Genomic DNA, 14,952 nt, shown 5'->3' with positions numbered 1-14,952 from the left:
AAATCTCCAATTACAGTCCTTTCTTTCTAGGGTAACAGCATTCTGCTGCTACCAGCCACTGCACTTAACTTCTTGAAGACAAAATACTACAATTCTCAGTGTTGTGCTGAAAATGTTGCCAACAGCAAATCACAGAGGGATCCATTAGGCCTGCAGTATCCCTTTCCGTCTTAAAAAAGCTAGACACCTAGAAGCTGTTGTTCATGCACAATTTCAGTACGTAACAAGTGCTCAAGTTCCAGATGTGAAAGTTTATTTCAGCCCTGTTCACAACTACATTAACATCTGCTCCACAAGAACACAAGCTCTGCTGCAAACGATGGACAGAAAAACTGGGGGGAAAAAAAAAGGATTCAACAATTTTCTTTGTTTTGTTTTTCGTTTTTGCCAGAACCCACATGAAAGATCCCTAATCAAGCATTCTCCTAACAAGAATCTTGCACATAAAAAACATGCTAGAAACCAAATTACGAAAGGAAAGTTTCCGAAAAGCCACACAGCTTACTAATTTTAAAAACAAGCAACTTCTCCTCTAAATAAAGTTTTTAACTATAGGAGGTGAGTGCAAACTTCTCATATTACAAAACTTACTATAGAATAAGGAAAAGGGGGAAAAAAGTGAATCTGCTGAGCAAAATAAATAAATAAGTAAATATAAGGGTAAGATAATTTTTGACAGGAGAAAAAATATTCTATGAATCACTGTTCTTTTTAAACATTAGAGTCAACTCACATTTTTTAAATTAAAGTGAATTACCCCTTTTCAGTTAAAATGTCCTTTTTTAAATAAGCCCATAATCTAAAGGCTTCCCAGGAAAAAAATAAAAATTCTCATTTAAAACATAGAGATAATGAGAAGGACAAATCAGATCTTTAAATATTAGAGATCTCTAAATAAAACTTGCTTCGCAAGTAGTAAGATTTTAACAAATAATGTGAACTTTATGAATACTAGGAATACAGGGAAAATGTTGAAAGGAATCCAAATTTACTGGAACAGGAAAGTTAAATTAAGCATCTAAGAACTTCTGCCACATGCCACTTACAACGAGCCTTAAAAATCCATTAAAACTAATCTAGGGCTACAAAATACCAAAATGAAATGAATACTTTGAAATCACTCTTAAGCACAACAGAATTCAGCAGACAATCTTCTGATTAGGAGCTTATTATTAAGCTTTTCAAATCCAGAAGTTCACCACTGAAATTCTTAAACCTCTGGAACTGCTGGAGTTTAAACATATAGAAACTTCTTTTTTCACAGCATGCAAAACCCTTGTTCGTTCTTCATTCTCAACTCCATTCATAACATCACCTTGTCAACCACAGAAAATTCTCTTAAACACAAAACTGAGAAATCATATTCAGACATCTAAAACAATACCCAGACAAGTGTCTCAATAATTCCTACAAAAGTGGTTCCTGGTAGCCTACCTCCATCCTTTTGCCCAGTATTTCATTACTTATCAAATCAAGCTAGCACTGTTTCAATCAACTTTACTCTCCAAAACCTAGCAATTTTACATTACTTGCCTATCAGATGATCCTTGTGCCTAGGTTCTGGAAAATCCTGCGGCACACTGAGTGGCAGACACAGCATTTGCCATTCCACCCTGAATAAGGGGCTTGTTTGCCCCAACGGTATATGTAGGTTTTCAGAGCAATCAGAATCACCTATATGGCTTGATGCAAATAAAACAGTGTTTGGCTAAAATAGTTCTGAAAACAAAAGCATTATCTTTCTGCTGAAAGAATTAAAATTACACTGGACAGCAAGAAATCTCCTAAGCTACTCCACAATCTTACCTGCCTCTGCCACCAAATGCAGCACTGGCCCTCCATAAGTCTAAACAGCCACGCTCCACTGGCTCCCTCTTATTAAAAGACTTTCACAGCCACCCAGAGCCACCCGTTTGCAGCATCTACAGATACACACGGACAGAATGATACAGCCTTTTCTGATTCTCTCCCCAGGATTTGGCTTCTTCTCTTACTATGACTAGGGTCAATGAACATCTCACCATCATACCAGGGATGATACCTGATGATGGCGATACTTTCCTGATTTGCTCCTGTTTAATTCCTTGATTTCACACAGAGGAAACAAAATACATTTTATACAATTACCATGTATACGGTTTCAGAATATTTTTTTTTAATCTCCTTAACTGCGTAAGAGAATGGTAAAGCTTCACAAATTACGAAATTGCATCAGTAAAGCAAGATGAAAATGGGGATCAAGAACTGCCTGAATGACATCCTTCTACTTGTCATTTCTAGCACACCCAATCACAAATCACAGTCACCAAAGAACATCTTTTATTGCCTACTCTGATGATACCTGAAAATTTAAGAGGCCTTTGAAAGTGATACAAACATGGAACTCCGAGTATTTTGGTGCCAAAGTAAGGGTAAAGTGAACTAGATACTGACATCATCTAGTGGCACCTTGCAAGGCTAAATGTGACCACCATGTATTTTTGGCTTAGTAAACTTCAAAAAGTTACACGCAAGCTTGAAGTTGATGACATACACCTGAGAAGAGAACCTGAACAACCCAAAGCTCCATAGTCTTCTGTGAAAAATGGCCTTTTTCTTAAATACATTTTTCTTGTTGTCAATTTTTAAACAAGCAAAGAACAATTCCTAGTGCTCATCTAGTGTGAAAATAAATGGTAACAGAAAATTAGCTGAAGAACAGCACAAGGGAAGCAAAGAGAAGGTACATGTATTGTTTTAAATCTGACAACTCGTTCACGAAAAATAAATGTTCATTAAACACCTGGGAGCCATTTGCAGGTTATGGAAACAGCTGATTACATTGTGCAAGGATTTCTCCACAATAGTGCTTTATCCTAGCAATGGGAATGCTGCTGGGCCCCAGAATTAAGAACATCAAAAGTTGAGGAAATTCCAAGGTTGAGTCAATGATTTTTAAAAAAGAAAAAAAAAAGGTGTGGAAGTTAGAGCAGCAAAACACGGCTCAGGTCTTTTGTTCTAAGGCCTCAGGGAAGAGGTTGTTCCCAGCTTCCTCCAGAGATTTGTGCTTAAAGTACCAAAAAGATGTGATCAAAGAAGCCTAAAGCATGTCTTCCTTTTTAACACAGAATGAACATGAACATACAAAGGCAACTCAATCATACATTTACAAAAGAAAAAAATAGCAGAAAGTCCTCTCAGTAATGTTATTAACAAATGCGCATCCCTATGTGGAAATATAATGCAGTGGCATGCTGGTGGGAAACCCGACGTCCCATGATCTTACTCAGCTATTCACACAGGAAACTAAGTGCTAAATGTGCAAGACAAACGAGTTACTTATGACAAAGTTTGCTATTACACAAATCTTTTAGATAATGAATGGCATCCAGTTTAGCATATATGTAGTAGAAAAAAATAAGATCTTTAAAAATTGAGAATGTCAGTGGAGGAACACAATAGAACCACACGTAGCTCAAAATCCTTCAAAGAACATATTCCACAAAATGGTTTTTGACAAATAAGCATTAAAACACTTCCCAAAATGGAAAAAAAAAAAAAAAAAAAAAAAAACAGTCAAAAGCATGGAAATATGGCCCAGTTATATTCTTTAATAAGAATTCTCTACTGCTAATAAAAAACAACACCACATTCACAAAACAGAAACCAAATTTATAAAGAGCACTGTTGTCTTGTAAGCTTAGGAGAATATTCTTACTACTTTCTACAGGAATTTCGTGTGACAGTTTCAATTGCCTGAAATTCAACACCATCCTGAAGATGATATAAACAGCTCTAAATAGAAGCAACCCAATTTCAGGCAATTATTAACAATTACAAGCAACAAAAGAAAAAAAAATCACAAATATAATCTCAATTTGAAACACAGCCACCTCTTCCTCAGCTCATTCAGCTGCTCGCCTACTTAAACTCCATTCCAGTTCTTCCAGGACTCATCGGTAAAAGCCAGCCCAGCAGCAAGGCAGCAGCAATCTGCACAATCCTATCTGTGCTGGGAACTTCTCTCTCACGTTTATAAGATCATGCCTACTACTCGATTACCTCTGAACTCAGCACACTGAAATGGCTCCCGCTGACAGTACTTTCCTTTAAAGTTCTGATAGCCTAAAACATTAACCACTATAGAAAAAATAAAAAAAAAATAATAATAAAAAAACCACTACAAAGCTTGAATTGTAAGCATAGAGGAAAACATGCACATTGTTGAAATTGGGATTTATTCTTGCAACCATGCTGCTTTACATAAGAACAGTGAAAGTGTTTAATAAATGAGTGGGGAATATTCTACACATTGGTAAAAATTCCCTTGAACTAAGCAATACTGTCTTACAAATTACTTAGAATATTTTACACTAGTGCTTCTGACAACACAGTCACTATCCACAAATAAAATTATTAAAATTACACTGACATAATACATCATGCTTGAATACAGCAGTAAGAATTATTTCAGTGCAGTATTTATTGCACTTTACTAACTGCAATGTGAATAACAGCATTTTTTTTTCCATTTAACTCATTAATTGCATTATCTACTTCTACTTTCAAGAATTTTATTCAGGGAGCAGAAATTCAAGGTGGCCAATAATAAAAGTATGCCTGCACTTGTGCAACTGGTAACTGTGCTCCAAGTCACAGGCTGGAATACAGTTGATGTATATGAACCTTCTACAAAATAGATGCAAAGACCCCCAAGGAAAACACAGATGATGTCAGAGCTCACGAGCTCAAACAGATTTCAACCACAACTAAAACCTCCAAGATCACTGCCTACAGTCTGTATTCCTTATGAAAACCAGAGTCATGGAAAAAGGAAAAAGAAAAAAAAAAAAAAAAACACAACAAAACATCTCCAAATACTGATGTAACACCACCTTCCTGTAAGACTAATTCTAGTTATAAATAAATAAATAAATAAATAAATAATACATAAATAAAGCCCAGCCCACCCAAGGAATGCAGCTGCCAACAAAGATGCCAGGTATATGCTATAGAGTCTTAACTGGATTCACAGTGTTGCCTGGGTCCACGAGCCTACATGACCACTCAGCCTCCTCTGACAAAACCCGAGGCTGAGGTTTCACATTCTGGGGCAATTGCATCACTTCTGCTAGGTAATTTTTCAGTTGGACCAGTTCCCCACACAGCTGCACATTCAGCTGTGCCTGCACAAAGCAGAGAGCGACAACACGCGGGTGGGTGATGCCACTGAAGACATGCCCAGGGAACAATGGGTATGGAAGCTTCAAACAACTATCAAACAACCAGTGAACAGTTGTCTAGTTTTAAAAAGAAAAAGGAAAAAAAAAAAAGTAAGACATCAGATTAGAGTTACAAAAACAGGAAGTTGTCGTTGGGAGGAATGAACGTTCTCGTTTTGGGAACACTTGAAGCCAAATCCTGACCCGTGATGATCAGGAAGACAAATGGTGGGCACAGAAAGCACCTTGGAACATGCTTGCTGAACTGAATCCATCTGCCCTGATTATCACTGTCTGAACATACGAGTCAGTAGCTCACAGTATTTCAAAATCAGCCCAAGGTTGATGCCTTGACTATATCACCTTCTCCTAACGACATCTGAGTGACATTAACAGGACAACTCAACTCCATGGATGTAGAGAAAATCCCTTAGGTAACAACAGCAACTCAAATACACTGCATTTTAGGGTAAGTACAAGCTGTAGACCAGCTTCAGGAGTTTTAAATGCTATGAAAAAAAACATCTTGATGCTCTAGTCTGACATCAGACATAATACAGAGAGAGAATGAACAACATCCAGTAATTTCTGATGCAAAATCACAGCTTTTTGTTAGAGACTACTTGTTTTGTTTTGTTTTTAAATGAAAAAGCATATTATACCTGAAATTAGGAGGCTACAATCAATGGAAAACATAACGTACATTGAGAAATTACTACAACATTTAATAGGTTTCAGTTAAAAATGCAAAAACATATGCTAGCTGTACTTAGGCTTCAGTAAGGCATCTGCTACCACCTTATTCTGCATTCCAAGTCAGCCTGCTCCTGATACTCCACTCCCTGTGCACACAGTGCCAGGATAGTACTTGCCCTGTTACTTCCAGTAATGACATGCAGTAACCTGCCATCAATCTTTCTCAGGGTCCCTCTTTTCCAGAACTAGTCCTAATTCTTATCCAGAAGTGACCCACAGGTCTTTGCTACTACACACGTGAGAAGTTCCTGGCAACCTGAAAATACTAATGTGCACAGAATACACCTGAGTGATCCATGTTTGTGAACAAAGTTAACAGAGAGAGACCAAACCAGAACAAAATTTAAACATGAAGCTCTTAACAGATCTCTACCAACCTGGCATTGCTTAAAGTTGACCACTTTTTGTACTTTTGCAGTCAATTAACAATTTAGTTCTACTTAGCACAAACTATACTGCCAACATTTATAAATGAAGAACACTATGACATTTGCCTTTAATAAAGACACACCTTCCTACATCACATGCACAAGTGTATACATTTATTAAAAGTAGTTAATAAAATAACTAACAGGCTTCCAAGGGGAAAAAAGTTGCTTAGCATTAGTCATACTACTCGTGATATTTTATTAATTACATCATTCATCAACTTCTCCACAGCTTTATCCAAGACTAATTTCAGACTAGACACATTGTAGTTCTGAAGGGCCTGCTGCAGCATTGTACAGTTCTGGAACTTCAAGACTTAAAAATCTGATTAGTCAGGGAGTGCATTCCTGAACTCCCTTTACTTTTCAGATCTCAAGTATTTAAAAAATTAACCATAATTGCAGTTAGCATGTTTGATAATTAAGAGCAACAGAATTTAAATTTACAGATGGAACAAAGTTATTCGCGCTTTAAATTTAAGATGCAATGCAACAGCACTCTAGTTCTTTCAGACTGAAAAGCTGAAATAGAGAATACTTTTTTTTTGTGCCATGAATAATACTTTTACAGTCATTGGTACTGAATGTCAACAGCTCCTGTGAACAAGAACGTGTCCCTCAATGAAATCAAAAAACCTTCACCTTCCCTAAGCCACTGCTGTATTTCTCATCTATCAAAATTCCTTTGATACATCGTTTCCTCTACTTCCTCCACTACATCATTTGTTTGAATATACCACCTTTTTTTCCTTAATCCAAGTATTTCACTACTAACAAAGTTTTCTCACTTTCTGAGACTTCATGATTTAGATGTGACTTTAAAGCAACATCTAAGAAAATCCCAGTATGTTAATACAAGTTTTTATGTCTAAATGTTTCTTATGCTCATGCTTGCGTATAGTTCTGCCTAACTGGTATATCCAATAAGCCATTCTGCAGTCACATCATGCAGAGTTGTATTAGGCTGATCAGAAACAACAGTGTAAGTTATTTGCAGAGGGAGTGGCAGAATTTTCTTACGTAATTTTTTAAAAGTTTAAAATGCATGAAATGAGACCACTCTTCAGGAAACTCTATAGGCAGCATGCCACAACGCTCCCTTCAGGTTTTGCCATGCCTGCGGAATCTGAAACATCCATGGTTATGTTACATTACACCCACTAGACAGGGCGTAGTAGGTACAAGCTGTGGGTATGAAGGGCTCCCCAATGTATTCAGTAGAAAAAGATGGACAATAATGATTACACAAAGCTTTCTAAATTTACATACTGGAAATTCCTCCCTAGCAGTAACAAATCGAAACATCTGTCACCTAAAAAAGACAAGATAGGCTTCCAGGAACCCTAACTCACACAGTTTTACAGTAGACACAGACTTTTGGCTCATCTAAACACTCCACAACCACTGGAAGGAGTCAGCTATCAGACACAGGCTGACAGCGAGCACGCAATCAACGGGCAACAGGACAAGCTAAAGATGTAGTCCCACGCCTCAGGCAGCAACACAGCAGGGTACCTTTCGAATCAACACCTCTACCAAAAAAGCAGTCTACTGACCCATATACAGCAAAGCACAAATGTACATTAAGTTATATGTTCAGGGGCTGAAACGATGGCAAAAAGCTTTTAATAATTTAAAAGCCTGAAGAAACAGACCTAAAATAATAACATGTCCCTCCAGAAAACCCACACACCCATTCTCCCACTCCGTGTTTAAAACAGACCTTGAAAACACATCAAGTGCTGGTTTTTGCTTTTAAATTAGCATTTTCAGCCTAGTCTTACCCATTGAGATTGTGGACAAACATGAAGGCCAAACGCAAGGCCAATTTAGGACAGGTGCTCACTCTACACATCTGTGTCTTTACAGCACTGTTAGCTTCTGCAGTTCCCATCTTTCCCACCCCAAAAAAGAATCCTTCATGGGTACGAATTCAACACTTTGTAGTCATATAGTAACCCAGAAAAATAAAGCAAGCAGCATGGCATATAATAAACTACATAAACTTCATATTCTCACCTGCATCAGCAGCATATTATGCTTCTGGTGGTTTTTTTTTTTTTTTTTTTTTTCCCCAATTAAAATTTAATTTAAAAAAAAGCTCGGGAAGTTAGAATACAACTGTGCTTTCATAAAGACATCATCAGTCTTACTCTGTTATAGGCTTTGAAATATAATACAAGCCAAGAATGTAGTGAGTTATCCAAATGTTTTTGATTCTATTTTATCACCTACATCAAATGACAATCCCCCAAAGATATTTACCAGAAATACTAAAAAATAAAAAGCACTTACCTTTTGGATAATCTTCCAATAAGAGGTTGAAGTGACCTAACTGACAAAAGAAATCAGACTCGACCTTTCCTTCAGCTTTCAAAATTAGCGATTCATAGCAGCGAACAGCCTGGGAAAAAGAAATACAAGGGTTTCAGAATACTGTATTTAACTAAAGCAAATAATACATTTTCTGAGAAGTAACAGAGTTGTTTCTCTCCAATGGAAGAAGTCTACACTCTAAATACCTTATAGTTAGCATTACTTCTTGAAGAAGAAATGAAATATTACAACAGTTTTTTGAAGTTCATGATTTTAGTACAAACTGATAGTACAGAGAAAACTGAAGTTTTCTCTGGTTTATCTGTTGACTCCAGAAATATGTGATTTCCCAAACACAAAACAAAATGATAATTATTTAAAAATAAAAAAATAAATGTTATTTCATTCATTTTTTCCAATCTGCAAGAAAGAATCCCCTCTAAACTATTTTATTCCCATTGTGTTTTTCTTCTGAAGGATTCGCATTTCATTATACCAATCATTCCATTATTTTTTACTAAGCTGCCACACAGCTTCACAGCTGAAGCTGAATACAGCACCTCAACATACTTGGGCAATTCACATAGCTTAGCATGTATTTCCCAAATACCTAACTCTTCACATACCTCTGTCATGTCACAAAGTGTACTCTTTACTACCCTCCACTTACTACACACTCACTGTAGACTGAGTTCAAGTTAGAAACCTGAACTCAAATAACTTTACTTTGAGAGAACTTGCCCTAGAAGTTTGTAAGCAGCACCCACAACTGAAGCATATTCAGTGCTTTTTTAATAGACCGATGAACTAGTGTCTTCTATTCATCACAATAGTCACAATCTTTAACCTCTGATATTCTTATCTCATGACCCTGACAGGCTGGGAAAAAAAATTAAAAAAAAAATAAATCAAATTTTCCCAACTTTTTGAACTTCCAGATTATTGATTTTCAACATCCCAGCCATTAAAGTGAAGTAGTTGGACAAACTTAAACAGGAGGGAGAGTCCTTTGAGCTGGCAGAAGACTTCACTGCTCTCAAAAGCTCCAGCTGGCTAGTCCCTGGTTTCCAACAACTCACGGTTTGACTATATTTCAAATTTGGTTGCAATTACCAACTGCTTGATTGCAATTTATTACAGAAACCTTAATATTTAGTCTAAAATGACAATTTGTTAAGTCATTTAATTAAAACTGTAAATAACGGGGGGGACATGTCAATCTATCCTGTAGTTCAATTTCTAATATAGTCAGTTTGGCCGTATTTGTGATTTACTTTATGCACGCTTATATTAATGCTCAAAATGAGAAATATCATCAAAACATGGAACAGTTAAACACCAGTGGAGAATACAAATCACTGATCTGATCTGTATTTTAATGTGTTGTTTTTACCTTGCTATGCCAGTTTTAACATTATTTTTCCAAAGTGAAAGCTGAGATAGGTCTCACTGCACTCCATGGACAAATAGCCACCTAAGTGACTGGATGAGTGGTTCTTGGTCGTAGCCTTCTTTTATGTCTGTTTTCAAAAACAGAAGTTCTGGCTGATAAAGACAAAGTTATGCTGCTGCAGAACTGCAGCAAAATGGATCACATCTATATTAAATTTATTAGGTGTGTGTATGGTATTGAAACAACATGATAAATTCATTTAAATTACATATTTCAAACTGTAGGTATTTGGCCATATTCTCAAGACATTAAATTGAGAAATGCAGATGCCTTATATATATATTATATATATATATATTTTATATATATATATATTATATATATAAAATTGGTGCAGAATTTTTCATTAATGCTGCAAGTTTTGACTCACCAAACTACATTGAAAAGACAGATTTTGCTGACAGTTAATCAAAAGCTACTACTCCTTTAATTTCATTCCCACCCCCCTGTAAATACTTCTCCAAGTCAGCCAACTCGCAATCTAAAGAAAATTAACCCTGGAATCAGAACCAAAGCATACAAGCTTAAAGTGAATTTCTTAAAATTGTTGTGTGTGTTTGAGCCAACTCTCAGCATTCAGGCTAATCCACTGAAAGCACTGCCATCTGTAAATGTTTTAGTGCGTTATCTTGCTTTTTGTGACTTGATTCCTCTCCCACCTTTTGGTGTCATCTCTGGATTTGTACAAACCTAGCACAATCCTTGCTGGTGCCTCTAACGTTACTGTCATGGACAGAATTTGCAGATAGGCCTCCCATTTTCTGATGAAACACTGTACCTGCTGGAGCTGAAGAGAATGCTTACACTACAACATTTTTTGATATTAACATTGTCTTCTACAATTCAGTCACTGCTCAGAGCACAGGGAAGCTGCTACCACAACTGGCAGCTTGAACGATTCGTTAGAGAGGAAACTTGGGGGTATTTTATTTCTTTAACTAGACAGGTACAGGTATTTAAGGGGAACTTAACTTAATGAACAAATATAACAGCATTTTTCCATACAGCATCTTCAAGGAAGTTATAAATCATATGCACTTAGACAGCTAGGCATCCAGGGACCCTGAACATTCCCCCGTCTCTTTTTAAGTAAATCCTCATTAAAAGATGCATCTGTAGTCCCGTACAAAGCAGGGACACAATGAGCTACGTCCAAGTCTTTCCCAGAACTCTGACCAACTCTCAGCAAGGCACATTTTCCCTTTGTCTTTGAACACACTCTGCAGACCCAGCTAACCCATCCTACAAACGCTGCTGCCAGCAGCAGGCAAGGCTTGGCCGCCACAGCTGCACACCAGAGCTGGTACTGAAGGGGAAGTTAACTGCTGGAGCAATCCAGGCGTGCCATCAGCTGGTCTCCAACCGAGAAGGAGTGCTGGAGTGCTGTCAGGAAAGCACTTACACTTGAGCACACTCCTTTTTGGGCCAGTTATTTCACGTGACTGAACGGTCTTCTAGCATGTTCTAACCCAATGAAACAGAAACCAAAAGCAAAAGCACTCCTTGCTTTACACCTCTCCCTACCAGCCAAAGGCGGATCCACCTAGACACACTGATCTGGCCAACTTCACTCTGGGTTGAGAAACTTTCTTCCCCACCAGACCCTTCCATTAACATCTTTAGAAAGGAACAGGTATTTTGCTGCAGAGGTAAGAGATGGCTGCTGTTAGCTGCATGACAGATGCAAAGTGTTTTGAAGAGGGAGGTCACCGCTACCTGTGCTGCGATCGGAAGGTCTCACCTCACTAGGTCTGGACCTGCAAAGGCCATCTCTGACACCACTAGTGCAAGCGATTTAAAACATCCTGATGCACCCAGAACTCTAAGAAAGCTACAAATGAAACAACTAAAAACAAAACTCGGATGTCTAAGTACCGTTATAAATACACACCATGCAGGGAAATAAGTACACCCAATGGAGCTTGAGAATTGCTAGCATTGACAAATTAACAAGGAGGAGAAAGACCCTGAAACGGACAGGAAGATTGCTACACAGCATCGTCCACTTCCTTTCCTTTGTTCAAGGCCGCATGAAGATAAAAGGGAAACCTGAAGAATTTAAAAACTTGGCAAAACAATCACCAGCAGCTGCCTCGCAGCATGGCAACTGGAGCAGAAGCAGGAAACGAACGCAGGAATGGCTTCAGGAAAAGAAGCTACTGCTTAGGAGATAAAAATTAAATAAATGTACAATAATACCCATGTCGCCTGCCACCTGCTTGATTAAAAGCAAACTTAAGTAACACACCACTGCCAACACTTCTAACAAGATAGTTACAAAATGCTTCTTATGGCTTCAGAGCCAGTTACGGGGGAAATTCTGATCTGGCAAATTCAACGATCAATTCCAAATCCAAGTTTAAATACAACACGGTGAAAGAGAAACAAAACAACTTATTTTTATGCATTTATCAACCAGGAAAAAGCTCACAAAACATTCCTATGTGTTTATAATAGAGAAAAAAATCACTATCATTTAAAAAAATAAAATAAAATAAAAGCACTACCAAACCCCTGTGTGTTCACTATCTGTCTATTAGTACAACCAGAAAGGAGTTGGAACAGTTTTTCCCTCTTTTGCAAGAACTTTTCATTAAGTTTCTGTGGAGTGCTTAACTAAATATGCTACTTCCCCCCCCCCCACGCCCTTTTCCATAGGACAAAGAAAAAAAAAAAAAAAAAAAAAAAAAAGCTTATTTTGGCTATTAAGACCATGATTTCTTTTCATGAAGAAAGACTGCAGAGTTGGGAATACACTATAAGGAAAAAAAAAATCCAATGGATAAAAACAGAATTCAAAAGTATTTTACACAAGAGCCACTGATACATACATCCTACAGATCTACTTGGTAAAGAAGAACATAGGGCAATGTTATTTCTGCATCATCTAATGCATAGAAAAAAATGTTTTCAAATTTGGTTGCAATTATTTGTATTTTGCAGCACGAATTCAAACTCCCGTTCAACAGCTTTAAGGGCAGAGGGGGATGGAATAGCACAGCTTTGTTGTTTATAAGATGATGTAATGATGTCCTTCCTTACTCTCCATGAGTGCAATTGGCTAAGATGGCAGTAGCAGGACTAAATGACTAAACATAGCGAAATGTAAATTATTCATCTTTTAATACATTAATGGCATGAAAATGGAAGAGTGCACTGATACAGCAATTTTTTTTTTTTTACTTAGAACTGAAAAAGCCACAGAAAGCCAAAAAATGCATCAACTGTTCAAGACAAAGCAGGCAACAATGCAAAACGACAAATTCAAATACCCAAAATGTTACTAGAGCCTTCAAGACCAGAATACAAAAATACTAAACATCATTTATATGTGCATGAAACAAACAAACAGTTCCTGCTTTATTCTTGCTTCTCTAGGAATAAATAATCTGAACGTACAGGCTTTGCAGGCAGGTAATGAGAACTAGAAGCATGAAAAAATTGCAGGAGAAAAAATTAAGAGACACCAGTGGACTCTTCACAAATGGAAGACTACACTAATGCTTAGAAATGAAATGTTAATTAGCTCTTAAGGGATATTTTAACCTTCTGGAAAACAAAGTAATTCTGTAGACAGTGCTGGATACTGGAGCGACGATCAGTCTCCTGCCAGTCGGTCTGAGGGCCATCGTCAGACCAGGAAAGCAGGCATCGATGGATGTGCTGGGCCCATTCTCCCCACCTCAGTCTCAGAAGTGGGTATTCTGAAAGGCTGCTCCCTCCATTCTTCTTCCATGCCACAGGTCACTGCAATGCACTCTGTTTTCACACAACTATGCCAGCTACCATCCCAATCTCTTGATTTTGTTCTAGTTCCTGCTCTGCAACAACAGAAGTCTACCTTCAAGGCTACCTTCAGCTAAGCAAAGAGAAAAAAGAGTAGCCTGAATTCTTCACAAGTTAAACTATTTCCCCCCCCCCATCAATGACTGCCTGGATAAACATCAACTCCTGAGCTATTGATGACTTAAAAGAATACTTCATATACTTCCCCTAAGAAAAGCATACAATTCATATTTGATGAAAGGTAACCTATATTAATTCAGCATATCTGCCACTAAAGGATCTCCTTCTGTGTGGCTGGCACAGTACTCTCAACTTCCCTTACTTTCATACTCAGTATTAATTCCCAGCAGAGCTTTCAAGACTTCTTTATATACTCTCTCTCTCTGTGAGGCTCATATTGTGTTCTAAATAAAGTTTCTCTCTCATGTTAACACAAGTTTGCTCTCGTTGTGTTTCAAACGTGGGCCATATTATACAACTGCCTCTAAAGCACCACGTGCTGGACACAAACGTGCTCATGCCCAAATCTGCTTAAGCCTCAAGGAGAAAAAAACACAAATAGAGCTCCTTGGTCATATATATTTTTTTTATTATTTTAGCAAGAATTTCCCTAATATATTTGAATGTCAGGAAGTTAATTCTAACCTACTAGCAATACTAAGATCATCAGAAGCCCTTGTAGTTTTTTCAGGGACAGCAATGGAAACTGATCCTCTCCGCACGTGATTTCTCAAGAGATGCATCACCAGCTTTGGCCAATTTATTTTCCCCTGGCTACCACTCCATGAACTGGCTCACAAGAATAAACACTGCAAGCAAGAAAGAAGAACAAGCAGTTACGTGTTAGCTACATGCAGAACTCGGTACCAATTAAGTTTCTTAAAAAGCCACTGCTGCAGTCTAGAACTTTTCTATGGTGAGCCACCATTTGAAAAAAATATTTGTTACAAGGATAATTTTCAGTAGAATGTGGAAGTTGAAGAGAGAGGAGATGAAGAAGCAAATGGGCAGA

At 37.5% G+C, this 14,952-nt stretch overlaps 1 protein-coding gene across 16 annotated transcripts in view; it reads right to left on the bottom strand.

Annotated features, from left to right (window-relative positions):
* The window catches only part of KDM6A (lysine demethylase 6A), a 151,978-nt gene that overhangs the window by 110,572 nt on the left and 26,454 nt on the right, over positions 1 to 14,952 (bottom strand). For all 16 annotated transcript variants that reach the window (XR_014688857.1, XM_084507155.1, XM_084507163.1 and 13 more), the window contains exon 3: positions 8,681 to 8,789. Coding sequence is in view for 15 of the 16 variants with exons in the window: in XM_084507155.1 (XP_084363281.1) it covers positions 8,681 to 8,789 (109 nt within the window). In the remaining variant the exon portion in view is untranslated. The remainder of the gene's footprint in view (positions 1 to 8,680; positions 8,790 to 14,952) is intronic.

The sequence above is a fragment of the Aythya ferina genome, assembly GCF_964211825.1.
Source record: "Aythya ferina genome assembly, chromosome: 1".
In the NCBI taxonomy this organism is placed as follows: Eukaryota; Metazoa; Chordata; class Aves; order Anseriformes; family Anatidae; genus Aythya; species Aythya ferina.
The sequence above is the reverse complement of the archived record's forward strand: the minus strand, read 5'-3'. Positions and strand labels throughout refer to the sequence as shown.